Source organism: Idiotropiscis lumnitzeri, chromosome 3 (assembly GCF_059441095.1).
Source record: "Idiotropiscis lumnitzeri isolate Australia: NSW breed Sydney's pygmy pipehorse chromosome 3, RoL_Ilum_1.0, whole genome shotgun sequence".
NCBI classification, from domain to species: domain Eukaryota; kingdom Metazoa; phylum Chordata; class Actinopteri; order Syngnathiformes; family Syngnathidae; genus Idiotropiscis; species Idiotropiscis lumnitzeri.
The window spans coordinates 31,665-58,879 of record NC_142393.1 but is presented as its reverse complement, the minus strand read 5'-3'; the positions used below and the strand labels follow the sequence as shown (position 1 = coordinate 58,879).

The 27,215-nt window shown below is 45.8% G+C and overlaps 1 protein-coding gene across 1 annotated transcript; it reads right to left on the bottom strand.

The window, feature by feature from the left end:
- Positions 1-2,177: 2,177 nt before the first annotated feature.
- Positions 2,178-9,039, bottom strand: scrt2 (scratch family zinc finger 2). The gene is made up of 2 exons (XM_088291869.1): positions 8,514-9,039; positions 2,178-6,013 (listed from the first exon to the last, which is right to left on the bottom strand). The coding sequence occupies exons 1-2, from the start codon at positions 8,671-8,673 to the stop codon at positions 5,220-5,222; spliced, it is 954 nt and encodes a 317-aa protein (XP_088147995.1). The 5' UTR covers positions 8,674-9,039; the 3' UTR covers positions 2,178-5,219.
- Between the last annotated feature and the right edge of the window lie 18,176 nt (positions 9,040-27,215).

The following is a 27,215-nucleotide window of genomic DNA, read 5'->3' as shown; positions in this document are numbered from 1 at the left end:
GTCGACCGCAATTAACGTTCACGTGAACTGAACCCAAGTGAGCCGTGACATTCCCAAGATGAGCCCAATCCCAATCATTGAACAAATCGGCCTTGCATAGCAGCGCAATATCGTCATTGTGTTTTGCTGCAACATTGTCGTGATTTCAGACTCAGTCATCAATTCCAAATCTGTCGTAATGTCAGATTGTAAAAAAGAGGGGCTGGGGTACTTTTAAAAAAAAGTTCTGCTCATTTCCGGCAGGTAATTTTCCTCAGCTGCTCGAAGCGTGACATCTCCGTGAGGACCGAACATCTCATATTAACAGCAAATCATTATGTGGAACGTGTTCTTGCGTGACCTACAGCTGCACCTGCGTGTCCAACTCAATTGAAGAGAAACTTTAGCTCGAAGAACGCATCGCCGCTAGGACGTCCGCGGAATATTTACTTGTCCTCGTCTTCTTTTGCATGCTCTGCTGTTTATTTTGGCGGGTGGTGTATGATATGTTGTGACAGACAGCGAAGCAACAAATGTGATGCTGAACAAAGTGATGATTGCCGAGGGGTCAAATGTCACCGAGCGTGGTTCCTGTATATGGACGCACCTGAGCCACCTGCGCAGTGCACACTCTTGATGGCCTAAATGTTGTCTTTCAGCTACTCTCGCAGCTCTTTCCAAAGGAAGAAGGCGTGAATATTTAATCCAAATGATCTCCAGAACATTGCACGGAAACACGACGTATTGTGCTCACTTTCAGACTACAACGACATACGATGTACACATAGCATGGCTAATGATAAAGAGCTTCTTCATGTTGCAACTCATTCCCGTGTGACCAATTAATTGCCGGGCCCTGCCGATGGAGTTGAAAGTATTTGTAATAAGTACATTAAATGACCTGCCTCTTCTGTCCAAGAAATCGTTTTTAATTGTCTCATTAGAAGACGCGAAAGCCACCAGTATGTGTTGGACAACAATGGTTGTGTTTCCGCAGCTCTTTAGAAGATTTACCTGTGCAAAGCTGCATGCCAAGATGTCCTTTTTTTTTTCGTAACCACAGCAACCTGCTCAGCACTTTGAAATCTCTACAAAAATAGAACAGTACAGTAAGTGAAACACTTTGAAGCAGTTTGCCTCTATCACGCAACCGTCTGTGTGACCTCATTAAAGGAGAAGTTACAGGCTGGTGGGCTTGTTGTGGCTTCTTTTTCATATTCATTCGTGAATTTCTAAGTGGCACCCTGCTCTAAATATCGAAATCAAGTGGATGTTTACGAACAGCAGTTCAATCAATTCATTCATGAAGCTACATTAGCAGCTTTATTTTCATCTCCACATCTCACGTTTTCTCAACCGCATATCATCATTTAACGAACAACTAACCTTTTTTTTCACCATGGACGAGATGATCCGCATCACGCAGTTTGTTGCTGCTGCTTTGCATGGTCTGGCATATACTACAAATAAAGCCAATGCTGCTGCAGTGCAAGCTAGCTTGACACCTAGCATTCAAGTAGCTACAAATACTTCCAGGACTACGGGCGACAGCTTGTTGAGACGCGACGCATTCTTATTTTATTTTATTTTATTTTTTTAACTAGTTTGGCACTGGTTAGTGTGACCTGTTTACTGTAATATGCCGCTGATTCGTGAGCGTGGTGTGAGCCCTTTAAAAAAAAAAAATGCAGCTTTGACGATCTTGAAGTCACATTGTCTGAGATCACTGAGACACCGTCCGCTCTCGTGCTCACTGCACTTCTGAATGGGATTATGGGATGCATCGTCGGGGCATTCTGCGCATGCGTCCAATATTTTCACTAGATTCATTTAAAAGAAATGATTACCGCCTCTTAGCAAGATAAGTTTGACAGCCCTAATGTAGCTATCTATCTATCTATCTCGCTCTCTCTCTCTCTCCCTCTATATATATATATATATATATATATATATATATATATATATATATTACGCCACTGTCTCTGTGTGATCTACATCTTTGCTGCTGTAACACTGCTAATTTCCCCATTGAGGGACTAATAAAGGTCATCTTTATCTTTATCATAATTGCAACAACACAATGTGTTAAAATTGGAAAAAATGCTGTCCCATACACTTTGAGCAAATAATTCGCTCCATTCCAAAGAAATAAGAGCAGACTTGCAAATTGCTTGTGCTATTGTTTTTATTCACGTTATCATTGCTATTGTTGTCGTCATAAATTCTAGCAGAACAAGAGAAACCAAAACACACCTCAGCAATCATGGCTTAAGTTTGTTCATGTTCAGAGAGAGAGAGAGAGAAAGAGAGAGAGAAAGAGAGAAAGTGGAAATTCTTCATCTTTTTTTCTTTCCTTTGAGGGCCATATGGAAGGTTTCAAGCAGCCAACCATATGTTGAAGGCTTTTGTCATGGAAATCGTATTTATTTGGCACTTCTCTTCGCACAGCCGAGCTGGGCACATAAAAAAACGAAAAAAAAACAGAGACGATCAATTTTTTGAGAATACACTGAAGTGTTGTTGCCTTGTCTTCCAAATCATTTGAAAACTAAGACACTCCCTGATTAACGTGGCCACCCGGATTGTAATTGGTACCTGTTTTGTTTTTAACATGAATCAATAGAAAATAAGACAGCATGGCTAGAAAAGGGCAATTAAATGTCTACATGCATATTATTGCTGTGATGTATTTACAATTCTATGTACACATTTGTCAAAGAGGAACAATGTTGCACTCGGTCTCAATTTGGAAGTGAAGAATCAAGTTGATCCGCCTCAGTAATTATCGTCTGTGATCTGTGTTGGGCCTGCTGCACATCGATAAATTATGTTGGTTTTTTTTCTTCATCTCTTTTCATCCCTTTATTCTCCATATTAAATTGCCGTCGCCAGCTTTGTAAAACATTGTCTTTTTCTCCCACTGTAAAATATAAAAGCAGTGAGAGCGCAATGCAAGCAGTGATTTGCGCAACGGTTCAAAGTTCAACAACTCAGCAATGTGCCAAACAGTGTTTTTTTTTTTTTTTTTGCGAGTGGAGATAGGAGACAGGTGGCTTGGATGCTCTCACGCAGTGATTCAGCTGTGGAGCTGAGACAGCCGTCGACAGGATGAAGCGGATGGATAAACAGAGCGGAAAACCCCCGTGCCCCCACTTGCGTGTGGGGGGTGTTTTTGGGTTGCATTCGTGTCGTCCATTTGAAATATGCAAATAGCTGACAGTGCATTTGCCTGCTGGTGCTTGACCTTCCCCTTGGAGGTTGCTCACCAACTCAATTATGTTGCCTATCTGCAGTCTGTCTGCAAACACCTGTTCTCCTCCCACACTCGGCCACCCTCGGCCAATCCCACTTCAGCACATCTCATCCTCTGTGGGTCTGTTTAGAGGCAGTTGGGATGAAGATGGCTGATGGGCGGTGGGGGAGGAGTCGAGGACAAATGACGGGGGTGGGGGGGTGTTGGGGATTACGTGTGCATTGGAGCGTGCCGCTTCGCTCAAACAAGCTTCTGAACGTCCAAGACCGCTTCGTTGTTTTACATGGATGCCTCACACACTTCACCAAATAAATGCAGTGAAATCCTAATCGTGCCTCATCATAGTCTATAGTTGCTCTTACACGAGTGCTCTGTAAACTCACCGGCATCATTATTGCTTTTGCACCTTTGTCATCTTGATGGGACACAATCACGCCTATATTGCTTGACTCTCATCCAACATGATCCATCTCGTCTGAGACTCGAATGAGTTCGTTATTGCCTGAGTTGTTTGGTTCCAGGGGGGGCTCGGAAAACTCAGAGGACGAGCGCCGGTATTTTTACTTTTCATTGTTTTCTTTTTATTGCCCTAAGTTGAGTGAAAACGGGACAGCTGTGATTGTTGTACATGTCAGTTGCCTTGTTAATAAGGTTATTGCCAGCAAAAAGGAAAAAAAAAAGACAAAAGTAGCTCTGCATTGGTAAATTGGACCTTTGCAAGTAGTGATGCTGTACATTGTTCCTCTTTAAAAACTAAGTCCCACGGACTCTCTACAGTTTCCATGCATATAAACATTTTCTTTGAAGAGCAGCAGCATCTTACAAGTTCAATGAATGGTCATTCTTTTAAATCATAAATAAATACATAGCAATTACGTCTTCAATAAATACCCCCAAAATAAATAGATCAATAAATAAAGTACGGTATGTACATGATAATTAGATGCAGCTAAAGAATGGACGGAGCTTTGAGCGACATACAAAAGAGTCACTTTGTAACTGAGGGTGTGCGAGTTTGTCGAAAGTCAGCCGGCGGGCACACTGGCGGGCCGCGAGAACCTCAAAGCTCCCAATGTTCTCAGAAAGGAGCGCCATCAAGGCCACCAAGTTGGAGGAAGAACGACTGTTTTCTATGCTATAGACGCGGGACGCCTAAAATGGCCGACCGCTTCCGCGGGACCGCGAGACCTGTTCCACAGGCAGGCCTGCTGCACATTTCAACAGCAGAAATCAAACACCTTTCTTGAAACCGTTTGGAAAACCCGCAGTTACAAAGATGCTTTTTGATCAAGGGATATCGAGCACAAAAAATAATTGTAGAAAAATCAAATACAAAAATAACATTGGTGTGGAAAAGAGGGTTGTCTTTTTACTTGTTTAAAATGATCTCCCTTCTTTTTTTTTTTGCAAATACTGTTATCGTTCACATTTTCATAAAAAGTTGGCAGTTGCAAAAGAATTCGATTCTTAGCAAATAAAAAGCAGCATAAAAATACAAGAGGTCATTTTGTCTCTAAAAAAGCCAAAGAACACTGTCCTTTTTATGTTTTTTGTTCATTTTCTCATTACTATTTGCTATAAAATATCAGCAATCTAAATATTATTACTATTGTTATTAGTATAGTCATTGATAAAAGTTCACATGCCAGGCCTCATATATAGTTGCGTGTGTGTGTGGGTGTGTGCGGGTGTGTGGGGGGGTGTCGGTGCGTGTGTGCGTGCAAGCACATGTTGCTTCACTATCATCTACAATTTATATTTGGGAAAGGTTCTTGATTGTATTTGTCTGTGGAAGATTAGCTACTGTGCAGGGGGGAAAAATCCAGCATCTTCAGAAATTGTCTTTGCCGTTGCCGTTGGAGCTTCTTCATAATCTCAGTGAAAATATTGCTTTCTAAAAAAGGGAAGATCAAAGGCATGGAGAGCAGAGTGAACAAGGGCTTGCAAACGGGCAACAGGGGTTCCATATTCCGCAACTTCCACTCCGTTAGTTGTCTGATCCAGAGTCGTCTTCGTCCGCAGATCCCTTGAAGCAAGCGGACTCGTAGTGCTTGTTCAGGTAGGACTTGAGAGCGAAGGTCTTATTGCAGCGCTTGCATCTGTAGTGCTTGAAGGCAGAGTGTGTTTGCATGTGGGCGCGGAGGTTTGAGCGGTCAGCGAAGGCCTTGCCACAGTGGGCGCAAGCGAAGGGCTTCTCCCCCGTGTGGGAACGCATGTGACCTTGGAGGAGCCACGGCCGGCTGAAGGCCTTGCTGCACACGTCGCACTTGTGCTTGAGGTCGTGGGTGAGGATGTGCATGGCCAAGGCCGGCATGGACACGTACACTTTGCCGCAGGTGGGACACTTGCGGGCCATTTTGCTGTCGAGGCTGCGGTGCGTTTGCTTGTGTCTGCTGAGGTTGGAGGAGGTGGCGTACGTCTTGCCGCACTCGTTGCAGGTGTGGCGAGCCGTGCCGGCGACGGCGCTTTCCTGCAGGGCGGCGTTGGCGCTGCTGCTTCGGGAGCCCCCCTCGCGACCCTCGCCGTCCCCCTTCCTTCTCGAGCGCCCGTCGGAGATGAAGAAGGCATCCATGGTGTAACCCTCGTCCAGGGCCTCAGATTCGCCGCTGTAGAAGCCGCTGGCAGTCATGCCCGACTGAGGGCTGTCGGGGTGCTTCAGGTCGGGGTCGCAGTACTCGCCGCCGCTGCTCACGTGGGTGTACAGCGGGTCCGACACCAGCTTGTGCTCCATCTTCTTCTCCCCCCTGTATGCAGATGGTGTGATGTAATCCTGGATGTAGCCTGAGTAAAGAGATGCACGCAAACACAGTTGGCCAGCAGTTGTGATGGATGAGGACATTGTGGCATGCCGCTGATTACATGATTATCATGTTGGATGAAATCGTGAAAGAGCCGCACGGAGATAATTGCATTTCTTGCCGAGCCCACAGGTCGTACACACAATAGTGCAGTCATGCAGGAAAAGCTGATGAGCTCAGCTGCATTGAGGACACTGGCAACTTCCCACTGAGGAGCTCTGATTAAAAAAGGTGCAGCCTTTCTCGATTTTATCTGCCATTCTTTGGCTGGACTTAGTGTATGATCGGTAAATGACGGCGTTGAAGGGCATATCCACACAATCAAGCCAAAATGCATCCTTTTTAGCATCTACTTGTGACGACGTGGCCATCCCCTCAATGATCAATTGCCAGCATGGATGCATCTCATGCCAGAATGCATGTCCCTTTTCTTTCTTTGGGTTAAACAAGGTCAAGAGTGATGCACCGCAGCAGGATGTGATGTTTCAGGGGCTGAATGCAGGGAAGACTTTGGTGGGAATCGTTTTCCTTCCTAAAGCAGCCCGGTGCCAAGAAGCTCAAAAGGCTTCCTGGCAAATTGAACTCCATCCAAAAGAGTTCAATGCATTCTGATGCGTTGGACACTTTTCTATTCTCGTGATTCAAGATTTCTTCCCTGAGAAAGATTCCGATGCACCGTGTGCTGCAAGCAGTGGAAAATGGTTATTGATGGCTTTTTAATGCAACTCAAAGTTTTGAACCGATCAATAGGCAATCGTGCAATTGTTGGGAGAGGAAAAAAGCAGCAGCTGGAGGAAGGAGGACGAACGATCAACGTGTGCTTGAGCACTGACAAAGTGAGCCATACATTGTGTGTAGAGAGGATCACCTGTTTGATGCAACCGTCACACTCGCGTGTCTTCAAGAAACCACTCAGAAATCACATCAAGTGTTCACGGAGTACAACGTCTACATTGCTCAGGGTTCTCCCTAACGCCACCCAAACAGCCGCAGCCGTGACACTCGGGCTCAGGGAAGCAGCAGGCCTGTGCACAACTGCTCACTTTCATGTTGTTTGTCCGTGACGCAATGAAGTAAAAATATTTGTAATCGTCACTTTTTTTTTTTTTTAAGAACAAAATGGGAGTTCCCAAGTTGAGCATTTTAGCACATTCCAATGCAAATGAAATGATGGTCCTCATCTGATGTGAGGTATAACTCAAAGTTGTTTACTCGTTTGACTGACTCAAGGTCAGGCGTGGAGCTCATCCTCGAGGACCCACGCTGGCTGTATCAGCCTTTGCAGCCTGCTAAACTCGTTCGTCAGATGCAAAGCAAGCATGTAATTAATGGAGCCTCTCAGGCAGCCCTCTTTGTTGTCGACAGACACTCAAGTCAAATGTCTCCACAACGGGGGAAGACAGAAATGCTGATGCCAATTCATCTCTTCCCACTTTGTTGGCTTGACAGAAAAAAAGAAAAAACATTTATTTTGCTTAAAGTATGAAGGAAAGGAACCAAAAGTTGCCGGAATGTGTCAACCCAGTGATGCGTTTGTGGGAGGAAAAGACAATTTTAACAGAAATTGTGAGTGTGGCTTGCTTGCAAAAACAGGCGGGCACTGTGGCAGCATGAAGCTGCGGGCTGTGACGCCATCCTAACAAATGATAACAAAGACGCACATATGGTCGTCCTCAAAATGGAAGCGCTGCCAGTGAAGGTGGCGCTCAGCAGCTCAGGCTGTCCGAGCTGAGCGCTGGCCAGCGCGCGAGCGGCGTCGGTGCGCCTTTCTTCATGTTTACTGTACAAGCCATGTCACGTGACAGTTGCCCGAAGCATCTTGCTCTCCTTTTTCTCCTTCCCCCACCCCTTCCCTCCTGGCCGCACTCTACTGCGTGTTGACGTATCTTGCGGCAGCCATGGGCCTACATGGCTGAAAGTCGAACCCCTGCTAGTTTTCAAATGCCCGGAAGGAAGAGAAAGATGTAGCTGAGTGATGGGGGTGGGGAGACTGTGCATGCTCCATTTGGAGGGGGAGAGGGGGGCAAGGGAGGATTCGATCATGATGGGAACTCAAGGACAATAACAGCTAAGGACAAATGTACTCATCGCTCACGTTTATCAATCTAGTAGCTCGCATGATGACCAAATCAAATCAATCAGCCTCCACTGAGCAATTTCGACACACATTGTGTTCCCCATTTACATAAGCCGCCCGCTCCGTGGCTGTGACCTGAATTGTGTCTATCCTTCACGTGGAGTCAAAAAACTAAAGTCTGGAAAGGAGTGCAGGGGTGGGGTGCTTGGGAGGATTATTCGGGATACGGATGCAAATATGAGCGAGCCTTTAATGTACACACGAGCGGCATGTAATCGGCTGACCGTCTCACACCGAACGCAAAAAACAAAGGAGGATGCCGTCGAGCCGTCAAGCAATGTCAGGCACGCAGCAATCAGCAGTCGACACGTCGTTGCCCATGTCTGAAGGCGCGAGGTTAACTCACCATTCTCACTCAGACGGACGCCAAGGCTAGTCACAGAGTCCGTGATGGAACGCGCCAACGTGAACGAGTCGTCCAGGTGCTGATGGTGATTGTTGGTGGCTGCATTGGATGAAGAGAAATCATCAAGTTTGATCTTCTTCACCAAAAATGAGCGGGGCATGTTTCAGTGGATAATAAAACAGCGCAGCATGAGCAAAAAGAAAAAGCTTCGGACGGAGCACACGAGCACTGCTAGCTTGAGGGTAATCCTTGGGATGAAGATAGCGGCCAAAAACATGAGATGATTTCCCCCCCCCAAAAAAAAAAAAAGAAAATGAAAACCAGTGGTGAATAGTGGCAATGCTGCGTGGTACACTCTGGCTCCCCCAGCGTCCCCCAGAAAAAGTGACAAATAAATAAATAAAAGTGATCTTGTTCAGCACTGGATAGCTCCTGTGATGCGGCCGGCTTAAAGGACCAGTGAGGAGGAGAAGAGAAGGAGACAGACACAGAGGAGAGAGAGAGAGAGAGAAAGAGAGAGAGAGAGGGGGACTGTCAGACTAGCTGAGATCAGCAATCACGCCAGCCTTTATATGGGGCACAGGCAGTGGAAGATCAGGTGGTGCTGCGAAATGGAGCTGCTTAGCTTTAATCCATCAAATGTCCCCGGGGACACACATCAAATTACTAGTGAACCGTCTGTGCATTCACACACAGACAGAAGAGAAAGAACACAGTCAGACCCCCGCTGCCCCCTCTTTTTGCCCCCACCCGCTCTCCCCTCTCCTGCCTCTTTCACCCCGCTTATGCTCCGTGCTCAGAGGAGGAGTGAAAGAGGTGGGCAGACAATGGAGATGTGGATGAGAACACACTTCATTGTTTTCACATGAAGTGCCACAGTTTACGTTTGCCTCGCTCGTGTTACCTCAAACAGCCTCACCGCTTTTGTGGCCAAACGACACACACGTGCTAACATGCTGAGCAGAGAGGAGGTTATCTCTGGGACAGGCGGACACCTTTTTTTTTTTTCTTCCCCTCCCCCCCAAAAAGATGTTCTGGATTCCAAAGCTGTTGATGAGCAGCGGAGCAGCCGCCCAGCTCGGCTTCCGACACGTTACAGCTGCACAGATGTGCGTCCTGCCACGCGATTAATTAATGACATCTTCTTCTTTTTTTTTTTTTTTATTAGGATGAAATCTAGAATTAGATCCACGCTCACGAAATTGGCCACACGTCAGCCTACTTTGTGTTTGTGAGGACTTTTTTGGCTCGTTGTGTGAGTGATGGATTAGATTAGTTGTGGTGTTTTTCCTCCCTGCTCCACATTGATTCTCCCTTTGCAAGTGAGACATATATTCAACTCAAAACGTCTGGAAAACAATTTGTGCATCTGTTTGAGCAACAGGAAACAATGTTTGATTCGAAATGTCTTGGCCCTTTAAATAATGTAAACAAAATTTGAGTCTTGCCTTTCATCATTACTTAGATAATACTGCTATTGTTCTAAATATTTTTTTTTCATGGTATCCCTCACACGTGGACAATCAATTCACAACTTAATCATGCAACATTAACGGGACGCCAGATCTGTCTGTACTTTGGCACTCGTGAAATAATTATGCTTGTAAAAGGTAAATGGCAGTGCGCTTTTCCACTTTCGGTACTCAAAGCGCTTCACACTACCTGCTGATGACATCCCATCAGGAACAACTCAGGTTTCAGTTTCTTGCTCAAGGACACTTGGACATGGTCATAATGGTCCGGGATCGAACACCCAAACTGTGAGTTGGGGGAAGACCACTCTAGCAAATTCCACAACAGCTGGAGCTGTAACAAAGCGCTTTCCATGAGCCTCCCGGATCCTCCGCTCATGATCCCACCACAACACCCCCCTCGATACATTCTGGTCTGCGAGAATGGTCTTCAGTTTGGCGCACGGTCATGAATCCAGGACGGGGCATCAGGCTTCAAATTCTTGGAACCTCTGCAGTTGCGAATTGTGAAGTTGTATCGAGTCAAAAGAAAAGTCCGCCGGGCTTGGCGTGAGTTTAGTCTATTGGCGGAATGGAGGTCGCCAGGTTCTTGAGGTCGGTGTTCACGGTGAAGGGCTCTTTAGTTCCTTGCAGTCAAAATGTCCACTCTTGTAAGGCCAATACGATGACCCATGGCTTTCGGTTTCCTACATCATAGTTGGCTTCTGCGGCGCTGAGTCGACGGGAGTAGGAGGCGCAGGGGTGAAGCTTCTGGTCAACTGGAGAACGCTGGGACAATACGGCCCCTACTCTTGAATCTGAAACGTCCACCTCAACAACAAAAGAGAGATTAGGGTTAAGATGACGCAAAGCAACGGGTTGGAGAATGTTCTCTTCAATTCCTGGAATACATCGTCAGATTCAGCATTCCAGACAAACGGGAATTTAACGGATGTAAGTTGGGTCAAGGGCAACGCTTTCTGGCTATAGTTTTTCAGAAACGAACGATATAAATTGGCAAACCCAGAAAGCGCTGCAAAAGTTGGAGGGTGGAAGGCGTCGGCCATTCCACCACCACTTGTACCTTCAAGGGGTCAACGCTGAGCTGACCTTTTTCAGTGACAAAGCCCAAATATTGCCTATGATGACATGGAACTCGCATTTCTCAGCCTTCGCAAACAAAGATCCAAAATGTCATCAATATAAAAAAAGCAGAAAACATTAAGCACATGTCTTAACACATCATTAATCAAATTTTGGAAAACCGATGGAGCATTGGTTAAACCGCAAATAAAAAAATGAAAATGGAAATCTTATTAATAATAATAATAATCTAATCTTAAATCTACTTCTACTTCACTGTTTTTCACTTTTCGCGGTGGGTTCCGGTCGCTCGCTACTCTGCGTGACGAGAGTGCTTCGTACCTGCTATCGTTACTCAATTTGCTACATTGGATAATGTTAAATTACAAACAGCATTTGTTTACATCAACGGCTGTGTTTGCTGCATAGCTAACAACTCAAAGAATGCCTCGATATTTTCCCCCTAAAGGAAATCATTCCGAAAATCAACTTAGTTGGACAGGCTAACCTGCCCTTCCAGAGAAAGGTGCTATTGATCTCGGGATAAGAGAAAGATGTCCTGCTCAGCCACATTTGTGTTGCCCCAAATTGCTGAAGGAACGGTCAGTCAAATGTTTGCCACATACTAACACCCGTCTTGGCAGTTGTTTGGGAATATGCGATGCATAAATAAACTCCAACTACAAGCCTTACCGTGGCTCGATGGAGGGAGGAAAACATTTTTTTGTACACTCTGCCGATGAGCGAGATGAGTTCCAATTGTTTCCACAAATCCTTCTCAGCCGCCAGACCAATGCTCCGGTCCACTTCAGGCCGCGAGAGCCCCTCTGACATGTGGTCACTGCCTCAGGATGTTACCATAGCGACCAACCCTCCCCACAGGCCAGAGGGATGGTCTTCACTCATTTGGTCGGATGCGGATGACGCGGCGATTCAATCAGCCTCATTAACATCCTTTATGGCCCTCCAGGATTGGAAGCTGACCGGGCCGCAAGAATTAATCAAGTCAACCGACGTGATTTGGTCCTTTACTCTCTTCCGCAAGACAGTGCCGAGAATTACCTCTCCACAGGAATGTTGATTATGTTTTTAGAGTGTGATGCCTTTTTAATCACGTCAATCCCAACAGCAACGTAACAGCTCAACGGACTTTGGAACTTTCAATGGATTTGCGTTGTTTTCAATCATAAATGTCACACTTGCTTGTACTTAGATGACGTTATTTGGAACTGAATGAGAAGCTGCGAGTCCATTAGACGTAATCATCTAGAATTCATCTCCCTCTTGAGTCACTTCAGTGAGTTTTTGTTTTCGTTTTGTTTTTTTGAAAAGTGAATGAGTTGCTCAAAAGCTGTGAAAGTTTTAGTTAATTTCTGATGCAATATGTATGCACCACCATAAATATTTGGCACGTGTCTGGAGAAACTGTGGCAGACCATGCACGCATTTCTCAATATATAATAGAGATCTGGCTCACTGAAAGCAATATGTAACATTTTGCTGTCGGTTGCCTGAATGTGTTGTGATTTGTTGTAATGCAGTTGCCGTTTTCCTTTTACTATGTCATATGGACTTGATGCTTTAGAGTATTTGAAATCCAGTAACTCAGTGACACATTGTCCTTTGAGCGAGGATATCAGTTTTCTGAATCCAGCCTTGCTCGTTCTCCCCGGGAATGTTTGAATAGAAAGTCTTTTCCGGCGCCACTTTTGCCTCCCATCTGCTTCTGGGTCCAATCGCGCTCCTCACTTGACAGAATGGACCCAAACTGTCTCCCCAGTCACATTTTGCTGTTTGGAAGATACTTGCGTGCATCACTCATGCCCTATTTGGCTTGTGTTTGCCTGTTGTCCTGCGTACAACTCAGTGCATGCGCGTTTGTTGTCCATGGGCAACTGCTCACTAAATAGGGCAATTAAGTGTGAAAAGCAGAAAGGAGCTTGCTCCTTCCTATCTCTTTGGTGACAGAGATAATTTATGCTAATAACATCTCGACCACTCAAGCTGGCCAAAAATGATAGCTGGCCCTTTTGGCTTGACAGGAATCTTTTCATCCTCTTGGAGGAAGGAGGGAGGAAAAAAAACAGGTCTCTCAACACCTTGCAAATAAGACAGCTGTGTGGCAGCCAATGAAGCGCCCGCTCGCTCTTCTTCCTCTCGGCCTTTCATCGGCAGATGATCATTTTTCCTACTTCGCTGTGCGTGTGCCATGCCGCTCGTTTGTTCTTCATTTAGCCTGCGGAATACTCCAAAGCATTTTTCCCTCTGGCTCACACATGCTCACAAGCCTGCGCATGATCCATCTTCATTTTTCCGTTTTTGGCATGCTTGAATGTAAAGAAAATCTTATGCATGAGTGATGCTGTTTCATCACACTTCAACTCCAGCTGAGAACGCTGTTTATGTGGCACACATTCCTCCATCAAATAGTGTATAACAAGGTGCAAGCAAGTTTTTGGGTGGCTGTGGTGAACTCGAGGCCGTGCAGGCAGTCCATTGAATATCCCAGCGAGTGTAGCAGCAATAAACCTTTGAAATGAATGAAATGGTCAACGTGCCGGCTTCCAAAGGCGAAATCATTTCTTTTGTGCTCTGGGAAAAACAATCCTAACAAAAAAGAGTCCGTGTCTTACTGAGCAGCGAGGAATGGCGAGTGATCTTTCATCACGGTTGTTCGCCAGATATGCGGCAACAGTTTTATCGGCAACAAAAAGATTTTTTGGGCGCCAGGAAATTTTTAACATTTTCAAAAGTTGCTGTGATGAGCAAAACTGTTCGCAACCATTAAAACGGTTGGTGAATGTCTTTGTACAGTTTGCGACCTCGAACTAAAAATTTGCTAGTACGTGCACACACGTGCACCTACACCGCACGGTAAGATACGGCCTTAAAGGGTGACTTAAAATGAAATCAAGTTTTGTCATATTTCATCTAAAACTTGACGGCAGTAAAATGATTGGTGAAAAGAAATGATCCCTTTCAGGCCCCAACTCTATTTCGATTTTTCAAAACTACCACGCCTGAGGAAGATCAACCCATCAGAGATGGAAGCGTGATCGACGACGTGTCAATCATTTGCTCCCACACTCATAGCCGCTCACCTGCAGTCTAGCGCTGACCAGATCGTTTGGGCGTCACGAGCTTTGCTGAACCATTTTAGAAATATCCACCTCCGAAAAATCTAAAGAAGCCAGTCCTTCATTTGCTAACATTTGGACACAAGATTAGCAAAAAAGGTGGAGCAAGGATCCTCATTAAAAATCAGCAACATTTCTGCTCAACAGGAGAGTGGATTAGCTCTTGTTGATTTTGAATAGTTTGTACATTCCAAAAAGTAAAACATCAAACTGATCATTTTAAGTGTAATTTAATTTGGGAATAGCCATTCTACCAAGGCATCGGCAGAGTTTTCAAACTGCAAAATCCCCCTCTGTATTCAAATCCTGTCCATTGTGAACGTGCCCGCCTGTTGTTGTAATGCAATGGAAGATGATCATCATTTCCACACTGTGAGCTGTTCGATAAAAACAAACACTGCACACTCCTTAAACTATTGCTGACATCATCACAACTTGCTCTGATTCTTTGAGTTAGAATTGTTCTTGTAATCGAACTCTAAATGAATTGGGTTACCTAATCACTAGTGCATCTCCCGTAACACGATTTTCCCTTACCAAGGACGGAGCTGTGCTTCCTATATTGTCACATCATTTTTGCAGGAAGAGCAAATGCAAACGGGCGAAGATATCTGGATGTTTCAAATTAGACGAGAAATGGACCGATTTGCATGCGTGCAGCCTGGACTGTGCAGCCAGGCAGCTTTTTTTTTTTTTTCTTACACCATTTTTGCAGCCATCAGAAGCAATGTCTGACCCAACAACTTTATTGAACAAAAAGGTGCAATCTGAAACAAAACACATTCAACACCAAGAGGTTTTTTTTTTTTCACTACACGTCATCTGAGAGCTGAGATCAATTTCCACAGGATTAGGCAACTCATAGGAAATGATTGCTTTTTCTCATACTTAGTAAGCATTTTTCAATTTCCCGTGGTCTTTGTTACGCTCACCATTTTTTCAAATGAGCAAAACAGAGGCAAGCGGTGTTGCTGTTCCACCAACTTCACCTTGGGACCACGCGTCATTTGCATTTATATTGAGAGCATACGTTTTTGCTTTTTAATAGTCACCGTTCTTCGGTGGGGGCAGGGAACCAAACCGGGGGAAACTGGCAGGCATTCTGTCCCTTGTTATGAGGCCCGTCCGTGTCCGTGAGCATCCCAGGGAGAAAGCCGGCGATAATTACGTTGCCGCGCTCCGTTTCTAAACGTGAGCAGAAAAAGATGAACTACTTTTTGTTCTCAAACCAAATTCACTGAAGAGTAAACAAATCATGCAAAAGGCGGGGTGCAAAGTCCTGTGGCGATTGCGCTTCATGAATTAGCACATTCCACTCTGCACTTTGCGCAATGTGTTCGGGCTAACTATTTTCAGGCAGAATCACTGGAGAGGAACTGCAGATGGTCACATGACAAATGGTGTCATTGCCCCGTTATGGAGATTTGACTCATAATTGAGCATCTCGACAGTGATTTGTGCACTTGCTATGACTCAGAGTGAATGTCTTGCTAGAGGACAGATGAGCTGTGTTGCTTCCACTTCAATCTGCTGCTTCCTCACGTGTACGCCTTCTCGTCATGTCCCTTTAAAAGAGCAAAACAGACATGCAGCATCTTTAGCTTTGGTATCAAGAACAGATATGTTCAAGTAACAGCTCATTCAATTTCCCTTGCGAAGCTGTCGACAACATTTGCGCACGGACGCATGCATGACTGCTTTTGTGTTGTGCTGGGCGCTTTTCAAAGGGCACGCTTTTGTGCAGGCACAGATGATGCAGCTGGCATAAGCATCACCATTGCTGGAAGGAAGTTCACGTTGGCACACTTACAGAAAGCCTTGGCAGCCGGGTCACACTTTCTAAAGGCCGCGTGCCCGTCTGCCGTCTCGGCCATCCCTAACTGCTGCAATGTGTTACCTTCAAAGTGCAGCTCGACGGTCGGTCGAGTGTTTGCATTGCCAAATCGCTTCCGATTGTTTATCTATCCTGAAGGAGTTTCAACCCATGGCCAACTCTGCTTTTTTGCCAGTGTGAGCCATACACGTGATTCTATTTGAGGTGGCAAATCTGATGCAAACACATCATGACAAATATATGAGATTAATTTCTTTTTTAAAAGCAATTCTGAGAACACCAACCGTGAGTTTCGTTAGAAAGCACAAAATGCACAACCTTGTCCAATAATTTTGTCGTGGTCTGTGTTTGTTAATTTTGGTGTAGCGTTTTGTTTCATGTCTTTCCTTGCATTCCTTTGGTGTGTCTCTCGTTAAAGATCGTTCTGTCCACCTGTGCCTGTCGTCCACTCCTTCGTGTTGACCAATCAGCTCCCTCCAACCCTTTGCGTCGTGTTCTGGTGTTCCTCATTGTCTCGTCAATTTGTTTGCATTTTGTTCCCTGCTTCCTTTCACTCTTGCCGCTTCATTGTTGTTGTCAATGTCTCCTGTCATTGTCCGCGTCTCTTGTCGTGTTGTCAAGTAACCCCCCCCTTTTCTAGTATTTGTTTGGTTGCTTTGATCCTTGTTTTGGACTTTGGGATTTTGGATTTTCCTGGTTATTTGTATGCCTTTTTGTTTTCTTTGTGTAATTAAACAATTTTTACTAAAACCACTCCGTGCCTGGCTTTCCTGCATTAGGGTCCTCCACCAAAACCGCCGAAAGCCAATCCTGACAGATTGGTACCCTAATGAACGTTTGACTTTTAACAAAACTGTGCCCGTTAAAAGCAAAAGCGCAAAAGCTCAAAGTTTCGTGATGTCGCAAAATGCATTTCTATATATTAAATTCATTTATTCACTTTAAGTACATTTCCTTTTTTTTTTTTTTTGCAGCATGCAACCAATAGGCTGAATGTTCCTTCTCACGTGGCTTCTCTTTAGATTTTCTCTGCATGTGAACAAACCCAACCAAGTGGAAAATGGAAAATTCAGACCAGAGAAAATGAACTGGAGACATCAGCAGGTTTGCTTGAAACAGTAAGCTGAGCTCACAAGGCTTCTTCCTTTTTCTCAAGAGACAAGCGTATGAATGAACAGATTTTTATGTGCTTCTTATCCAAACCAATATTCAACAATGAAGTCAAATAATGCATTTTTAAACAGAATAATTGTTTTTTCCATGGATTGCATTTCTTCCATAATTACCTGATGAATGAAGCAGCAGATCACGTCTGCGAGTCCACTTCCCTGCAGGCTCATTTTGATGTCTTAAGTTGGTAATGATAACTGCCCAAGTCTGTCCCCTCGGGCTGAAGAATGAGCACGCCATAGACGTCTCTTTTCTCCATCCGTCCTTATTAGAATAATGCATCAAACAGACATTTGAATTTGAAGTTCATTTTCTCCTCAAGGCTCTGTAAATTTCTGCAAGAGATAACTTCTCTTTTCCATTGGTGCTTTCTGTGATTTTTAATTTGCGACTACTGTTCTCACGTCATTTGAAATATGCTCACTCTGAACTGCATCTTGCAAGTCACATGTTCCAAATAAGAAAACAACGTAGACCGAGAGTGTCCCTTTATTCTGACCAAAAGCAAAATCGCAGATGACGCATTGATTTGCACGAACAATCCAAATTGCTTGGAGGTGTCGACGCTCTGTGTGAGTCCGAGAAAGGCTAATCATTCAGCATTTATATTGCCGTGCACCCAGCGACCTCTTTTTTTGTCACAGCCACTGTGACCGTAATGCGCGTGAAATGAACGCCGGGGCCTGCCAGGGTTGCCTGGAACATCATCGGGCTTGGCACCTGCCTGCGCTCAGCTGTTCCTGCCACGCTTGGCTGCGTGTGGCTAATAAACAGACCTGTTCTTATCACGGCAATTCCAATAAAGGAGTTTGCAGTCACCTGAAGGCCTCGCTGGGGTGCAGCAAATGTTTGCAACATTGCCACACACTGAGATGGTGAATGACACCAAAGGTCCCATGTTGTTACGAGTCCCTCGGACGCTGGCTCTGTTTTTATGATGACTACAGTGAAAATCAGGTCACTGCTCAGAGTGACAAGCTCTTTGCTCCACTTCTATCTATCACGTCCATTTAGAGTGGGGGACAAATGCGTGCGGCAGGTCACATGTCAGCCGACTGTCTCATTGTACATTCTCAGACAGCAAACGGCGCTTTGCAAATCACTTGATGGAAAAAGGAGCAAACCCACAAATGAAATAATGCTGCGATGAAACGATCCAGTGACTTCCAAACACATTTTACGAACCTATTTCATACCTTAATTGTGATCACTTCCCCCCTCACCACTTTTCCCCCAAGTGCTATTGTTTTTAGGCATGAACAAAAATGTCCGTTCACCCCTCCAAGATGCTGCTCCGTGTGGTAGAGAAGATGAAGGCTCCCTCGTCCCTGTTGATGGTCTTTGTGGCTCGCTTGCGGATCTCAGTGGCCTCCCTAATCCAGCGCTGATGTTTGGTTTCTTCGGTGTGGATGACCCTGGCCTTCTCCCAGTCCATGATGTGGTTTTCTCTTTTGCCGTGGTCGGTTCAATTATTTGTCTAACATATTTTTATACTCTCAAATCCATTGCAAAAAAAACATTTAACCTCAATTCAGTGGATAGCGAAGTCAAGTTTTTTTCTTTGACTGTTTGCATGAGTCTTGATGTCCAAGTGGTACATCGTCACAGTTGCAGCGGACACGAGGGGGCATTGGAACAGCAAATAGAAGTCACAATGACAACAAAGAGAGTCAAAATGTATTTCTTTAACATTACTAACAAAATAAATGATTAACCAGGAGGAAACAAAAAGGTTACTGTGGATTAAAAAAACAGTCACATTTGTGACCAAAAAGTGCCAGTAAATCATGTTTAATTTCGAGAACACGTCACATCTAACTTCCTCCCATCATAAAATGCATCCATCCATTATCTGAGCGGGTTTCTCCTCACAAAGGCCGTGGGTGTGCTGGAGCTCTTCCCAGCTGTTTTCAGGCAGCATGTGGTGCACGTGGACCCACAACTGGTTGCCAGCCAATCGCAAGGCACACAAAGATGAATAACCATCCGCGCTCAAAAACATATATATTTATGTGTTATATTTGCAATCTAAAACTGTGCATTTCACAATGTTTAGGGTTTTACCTGCTGCTGTGACTCTTTCCACTAATTGCACCTGCTAATTCCTCCTGCTCATCAGTCACTGCTCAGGACTACACCCGTAAGCATTTGTACATTTAAATGACAAGAGAAAATTAAAAAAGAGGAAAAGCGGAAGATTTTTGAGCGGAGTAATTTCCTTAGAAAAACACTGTGGTCAGCCTTTTCCTTGGGGAAAACAAAACACAAACGTATGTCTGTGGTCAATTGTAGAACAGGGGTCATGGAAGCAAATACCTCTAAAAAGAAGGGGGCATGTCTTCATAATGAAACTGCGTAATCTTTTGCTTGCCATCCATCTTCCTTATGCCTGTCTTTCCAGGCCTCCCGTGGACCCGGAAAGGCCAAGCTGTACCATGGGCCACACCTCTTCTGGAGGAGGCGGCAAGGACAATGTTACCTTCGGGCTCATGAGGTACCACGGAGGTATCACTGACAAATTATTCTGTCAGGCTGTGTGAAATAGTCAGGATTGCAGAAATTGCACATTTCCCTCTAATTGCTTTTTTAACCTGCGCTGCTACTGTGGCAGCTTTGCATGTTGCCCAACACAACAACGGAACGTCAGTGCTTGGAGCCGGCTGGCTCCAAAATATTTTGAGTGGCCCAAAACATCCACAGAGTAGAGCGAGAGCGGCCTTCGAGCACATCATCCACGAATGTTTGGCGACATGCCGCATGTTGCGATGGGTGTCACACCATCAAGCTGTTTAGAAAGAACAATTCAGTGCTTTTACCTGCTGGATTCCATGAGAGGAAGCTTCTAATATTGTGGAGTGACAGGTCTGCACAAAGGTTTAGTTTGGATTATTCTGCGTGTCAAACTCTCAAAAATGTGATGGATGTGAGCTGGAAGGGTTATAATGACGTGGTTCTGTTGTTTTAGCCTTTATGGGCTGTGTGCGTGTATTTGTGTGTGTGTGCGCGTGTGTAGCAATAATAACATGCAGCGGCTCTCATCTTGGCTTTCTGGTGCTTGGTGATATGCTGTCAGGCCGCTGCATTATACAGAGGGAGGGCTTGTACAACTACATTTTAATCCACTCGTGTTTCTGGCCTGATAAAAGGATTCTCTCCATCTCTTTCTGCTTAATTCACACCATCATCAATCAAATGTGCCCCCATGCCCCCCAAGGGGCTTTGGGGTCTGCTGCATAGAGGTTGCGGCTCCCCCCCAGGGGGGTTAGTGACATGACGGACTGGTCACAGATGTAAAGAAATTAAAATGCAAGCAACTGTGCAAGGCGTTACCTTTCTCAGGCATGCTCATTTGGGGCAATATATGAGCAACATAAGAAGGCTTATCTTGGATCCCAAATACGACTCTCACAAGATGATGTGAATATGATTAAAATAAAAGAACACGCTCTCTACATCGTGTGACTGCAAAATGTGGACCATTCCTTGTGTGCTGGATGCGCCGTTTTTTTTGGTCTTCTTCCATTGTCTGCACATGACAGTCGCCACAGGCTACTTAGTAATGAATGTGTGCCTGTAGCATGTGTTGTGTGTGGAGCCTATGAATAGAGTAAATATGCACATCTCTGCACAACAGGTCAGCTTCTCAGCACACACGGAAGAGAATTTGATCATCCAAACAATGAGCGGCTCAAAGTACAAAGGAATTATGTATAAACAAGTGCTGGTTGTGAGTGCGGTGACACACAATAATGTTTGATATGCCAGCAAAGCTTTTTTCATGTTTTTTTCCTTCTAAATAAGGCTTCAACTCTGTTCTTGTTTTCTGTTCTTAAATTTCCATAAACTTCTGATTGCAGCTCTTGATGTGGCACATGAAAACACTCTCTTCCTGACAGGTAGTCAAGGTAAAAATAGCTCGTTTGTCAAAAGACTGTACGGAAATATTTAAACACGTGTTCTGAAATGAACCACGATCACCACTGAAATATATATATATATATATATATATATATATATATATACACATATGTATATGTATGCATATGTATGTAAGGCCCAGCGATTCGAGATGAGGAAATGTTAGCCAAGGGGAGCTCATCCATACTGAGAGGAATGACAACCCACAGCCACAGAGAACGCCACCATTACAGATTGACCAGGGTAGACCCTACACATGATGCAGGGGCCCCAGTCCTTCGGGCCTGAGGAGCCTCCAGATGGATGTCCCATGTGAGAAGGCCAGCCACCTCTCCCAGCTCAAAAACAAAAGAATAAAGGGGCTAAAAGTCAACACATTAAAAACATAAATAAATCAAATCTAAAAACTAAAAGACAGTAAGATGTGATAAAAATAGTCTTAAACAGAGATGGTCACCTTACCATATTTTGCCGGTCCCTCCAAGACCTGAACACCCTTCCGTCCTTTCACTTTCAGCGTTATTCAGAAAAATAATCGAACAACGTCCCGTTCGTCTTCGTCTTTTCAAAGTGCTTCCATCCTTACTTTCAGCAGATGTCTGTGCGCGTGATTATCATTGATGTGTAGGCGTAACGTGTGTGTGTGTGTGTGTGTGTGTATATATATATATATGTCTCGCAACCTTGGGTTGGCTCAGATAATGGATGGATATACAAATAAAAACGGAAAGAAATGCATTTCCATTAGGTCAAACATATTTAAACTGGATTATGGCTCCCGAGACACTCCATTGCAAATCTTTCCTGGAAAGATTCAAAGTGTTGAATCGCCTCATTGTGATCATAAGCAACTTTGACAGTCAAATATCAACTCCAACGTTTCTGTTGATCTGAATAGCAGTGATGTAACCATTCTGAGAGATATTTGAATCAGGCAAGTGCAAAGCTTCCTGAGCAGGCGAGATTCTTTATTTGCGCAGGCTGTTTCTCAACATTGCAGCTTTGTGATGAGATGAATAAGATGCTATTTGGCAGGTGGAAGCAGAGAAGAGTGATCATCTTGTCTTTCCTTCTCTTAGAACACGCCAATTTGAACAAAGGATTAAGTGTCCACCATTAATCATAGGCTAATCTTTGTCGATTTAGGAAAGTGCTTCCCAAAAGTAAACTCAACATTAATTCAATCAGCGAGTGTCATCATGGTGGAAATGGAGAGTTTACAGATTAGGCGTTGTTCAATTGTGCTGTACAAAAATAGATTGGCGGTATTATAAGCGAACCATAAAAAAAAGATTAGACTCCTTGCATGCCTATTTCAGAACCTCTTTTATTCAGGCCCAAAAACTATGTTTTAAAATAAGAAAAAAAAGTGTAAAGCAGCCATGTTAGGGTCATTTGGTAATCTCCAGCACTCAAATTCCATCGTTGCATACGACTCAGCTTTATTGTTTTGCGTGTGTGCTTTTAATTAATCAATCAAAAGTCATTTGAATGGAAGTAAATACTGTTTTGTGTGTTTGTGGGGTGTGTGTGTGTGTGTGTGAAGTCCATTGATGGAAAAGATGTATTATTAATAGTTCACAACATTTACAAGCCCGTGTTGACTTTGAATTACAAGTGCCTGTTTTTAGTCTCCAACAGCGACATTTACTACACTGCATGTTGTCGAGGTCATAATTAAAAAAAAGAAGTTGAATTCATATGCGCAGAAAAACTGAGTCGTCTTACTTCTCAGTGGTATTTAGTAGTTTGTGGGACAAAAGTATAAATATTTGATTGAGATTAAATAATTTAGCACCTGCTTCTGTGGGTGGCTACCAGCACGTCATTTTAAGACGTCTTTTGTGGATGGCGAGCCCTTCAGCCTAAATGACACTTAGCCAAATAGCACTTAAGTACATGCTCAATATTTGAACATGTCGGTGCAAGGAAGCTGTGGAGTGCTCGAGCTGCTCTTGGAAAGCTGTCTATGGAGCTCTTTGTTGCGCTTTCAAACAAACAGAAGCAGCTCTTTTTATGATCCTCATACATCGAGGCGATTACGATTATCACTGGAGGTGTACTGAGTCAGCTCCACAATTGGTAAACTGAGCCTATCGTCTGCTTTTCGCTCCTGGAACAAAACCTGTTTCAAACCGATCACAGATACTTTTGGTATTGTATTTATTTATTTATTTATTTAGATTGAAATGATTAGTGTCATTTCTTATAGCGAATTGGCAATGATCTTGAGCTCTTCCTGCGAGTCGTTTACCAAATTGCACTCTGAACGACCGCGGGCTGGCTAAGTGTTGAAATGCTGACTGTGGAAGCTCCAGTTAATGCACTGTTGATGTGAAAATTAACTTATAGACACTTCATTATAAAGACGGCAGACCTCAAGGACCCAGACTTTTATGACGCTGGGACCAGATGTCATCCAGCCACAGCCCCAATTAATCTCCGAGCCTTGTAACACGCCCTCAGAAACAAAACAAAACAAAAATGCTGATAGGGTGTGCGGGGCCGAGCCAGTGAGTGGAGAGCAAGGGTGAGAGATGCTATCCGGGAGCAGCCGGCCCTGGCGAGCCTGCAGAGGGTGAGATAAGAAGGGAGGGGCGGGTCGCCGAGAGGAGGCTGGGGTTATTCATTGCTCTGCGGTGAAAGCTTGAGAAGATTACGCAGAGCCTGCTGGCTGTGATACAAGGGGAGACAGGCAGAGTGGGGGCCCCCCCTCACCCCTTTGTTCCCCATCCATCTGCTTCAGTCTCACAATGGCGCATCAGAACCAAGTCGGGGTGGAGGGGCGGGGCTACCAAGTCTCACAGAATGAGAGCCATGCAACCTGTAAGTCTTTGGGCTGGGAAGGGTGAGCGAATGGAAAAGCGGCAGAGAACTTGTTGCGATAGGATGAACAGAGACGCAGCTGACGAGCGGCCCGTCTGCAAAGGCCAGTGAGCCCACTGTTTGCATTGTCATTTTGTGGGAGGCAACGGGCAGGCAGATTCTCTTCACTGTGAATAAAACAGTACTTTGCTTGGTCTCAGACGCCACTTGAAAGCATGATAAATGCACCACTCCAAACGCGTGCAGGCAAATGGACAGCCGTGGGCTCCAAATACCTTGACCGTCATATTTATTTTGTTGAGGAACGATCAGATGATGATATCTCTAATCTCGTTGCACACTTGAGTACAATGACAATAAAGGGATTTCTAATTCTAATTCTAATATTCGGTGAAAACGCAGAAGACAGCACAATAAAACTTCCCGTCACTCAGTCGGGCGTCATCGTAGGTAATACCACGATCAAGCCCAAGGACTTATGTCCATTCTGGTTTTCAATACACTGCAAGACATAAAAGAGCAACTCTGTGTTATCAGCAAGTCAAATAAATCAGAGAATGGCATTTCAAGCATCCATTCAGTTCAAATAAACGAGCTTATAAAAAAAAAAAAAAAAAAAATTTCTCCTGAGTGAAAAAATAGGGCGTCATGGCATTAGCAGCGCAATGGCAACGATCCCTAAAAACTTCCAAACATCCATCCATTATCCGCCGCTTATCCGGGGTCGGGTCGCGGGGGCAGCAGCTTCAGCAGGGAAGCCCAGACTTCCCGCTCCCCAGCCACATCTTCCAGCTCTGCCGGAGGGATGTCCAGGCGTTCCCAGGCCAGCCGGGAGACGTAGTCTCTCCAGCGTGCCCTGGGTCGTCCTCTGGGCCTCCTGCCGGTGGAACATGCCCGGAACACCTCCCCTGGGAGGCGTCCAGGAGGCATCCTAAACAGATGCCCGAGCCACCTCATCTGGCTCCTCTCTACGTGGAGGAGCAGCAGCTCGACACTGAGTCCCTCCCGGATAGACGAGCTTCTCACCCTATCTCTAAGGGAGAGCCCAGACACCCTGCGGAGGAAACTCATTTCGGCCGCTTGTATCCGAGATCTTGTTCTTTTGGTCACGACCCACAACTCGTGACCATAGGTGAGGGTAGGAACGTAGATCGACCGGTAAATCGAGAGCTTCGCCTTTTGGCTCAGCTCCCTCTTCACGACAGACCGATACAGCGTCCGCATCACAGCGGAGGCTGCACCGATCCGCCTGTCGATCTCTCGCTCCATCCTCCCCTCACTCGTAAACAAGACCCCAAGATACTTAAACTCCTCCACTTGGGGCAGGATCTCCTCCCCGACCTGGAGAGGGCACTCCACCCTTTTCCGACTGAGAACCATGGTCTCAGATTTGGAGGTGCTGATCTTCATCCCAACCGCTTCACACTCGGCTGCGAACCGCTCCAGTGAGAGTTGGAGATCTCGGCCTGAGGAAGCTAACAGTACCACATCATCTGCGAAAAGCAGAGACGAAATACTGAGGTCGCCAAACCGGATCCCCTCATCGCCCCGACTGCGCCTAGAAATTCTGTCCATAAAAATTATGAACAGAATCGGTGACAAAGGGCAGCCTTGGCGGAGTCCAACCCTCACTGGAAACGAATCCGACTTACTGCGGACCAAAGTCTGACATCGGTGGTACAGGGACCCAACTGCCCGTATCAAGGGGCTCGGAACCCCGTACTCCCGAAGCACGCTCCACAGAACTCCCCGTGGGACACGGTCAAACGCCTTCTCCAAGTCCACAAAACACATGTAGACTGGTTGGGCGAACTCCCATGCACCCTCAAGGACCCTGTAGAGAGTGTAGAGCTGGTCCACTGTTCCACGGCCAGGACGAAAACCGCACTGCTCCTCTTGGATCTGAGATTCAACCTCTCGAGGGACCCTCCTCTCCAGTACCCCTGAGTAGACCTTACCAGGGAGGCTGAGGAGTGTGATTCCTCTATAGTTGGAACACACCCTCCAATCCCCCTTCTTAAAAAGGGGGACCACCACCCCGGTCTGCCAATCCAGAGGCACTGTCCCCGATGTCCACGCAATGTTGTAGAGGCGTGTCAACCATGACAGCCCCACAACATCCAGAGCCCTAAGGAACTCCGGGCGGATCTCATCCACTCCCGGGGCCTTGCCACCGAGGAGCTTGTTAACCACCTCGGTTACTTCAGCCCCCGAGATAGGTGAGTCCACCACGGAGTCTTCAGGCTCGGCTTCCTCAAAGGAAGGCGGGTCGGTAGGATTGAGGAGGTCTTCGAAGTATTCTCCCCACCGACTCACAACGTCCCGAGTCGAGGTCAGCAGCACCCCATCTCCACTATAAATAGTGTTGGTGGTGCACTGCTTCCCTCTCCTGAGACGACGGATGGTGGACCAGAATTTCTTCGAAGCCGTCTGGAAGTCGTTTTCCATGTCCTCGCCGAACTCCTCCCACGCCCGAGTTTTTGCTTCGGCAACCACCGAAGCCATATTCCGCTTGGCCAGTCGGTACCTGTCAGCTGCCTCCGGAGTCCCGCAGGCCAGAAAGGCCCGATAGGACTCCTTCTTCAGCCTGACAGCATCCCTTACCGCCAGTGTCCACCAGCGGGTTCGGGGGTTGCCGCCACGACAGGCACCGACCACCTTACATCCACAGCTTCGATCGGCTGCCTCAACAATGGAGGCACGAAACATGGTCCACTCAGACTCAATGTCCCCCGCCTCCCCCGGTACGTGGGCAAAGTTCTGCCGGAGGTGGGAGTTGAAACTCTTTCTGACAGGGGATTCTGCCAAGCGTTCCCAGCGGACCCTCACAATACGTTTGGGTCTGCCGGGTCGGACCGGCATCTTCCCCCACCATCGGAGCCAACTCACCACCAGGTGGTGATCAGTTGACAGCTACGCCCCTCTCTTCACCCGTGTGTCCAAAAGATTCGGCCGCAAATCCGATGACACGACTACAAAGTCGATCATCGAACTGCGGCCAAGGGTGTCCTGGTGCCAAGTGCACATATGAACACCCTTATGTTTGAACATGGTGTTCGTTATCGACAATCCATGACGAGCACAGAAGTCTAGTAACAGAACACCGCTCGGGTTCAGATTGGGGTGGCCATTCCTCCCAATCACGCCCTTCCAGGTCTCAATGTCATTACCCACGTGAGCATTGAAGTCCCCCAGCAGAACGAGGGAGTCTCCAGGAGGAACTCTCTCCAGCACACCCTCCAAAGACTCCAAAAAGGGTGGGTACTCTGAACTGCTGTTTGGT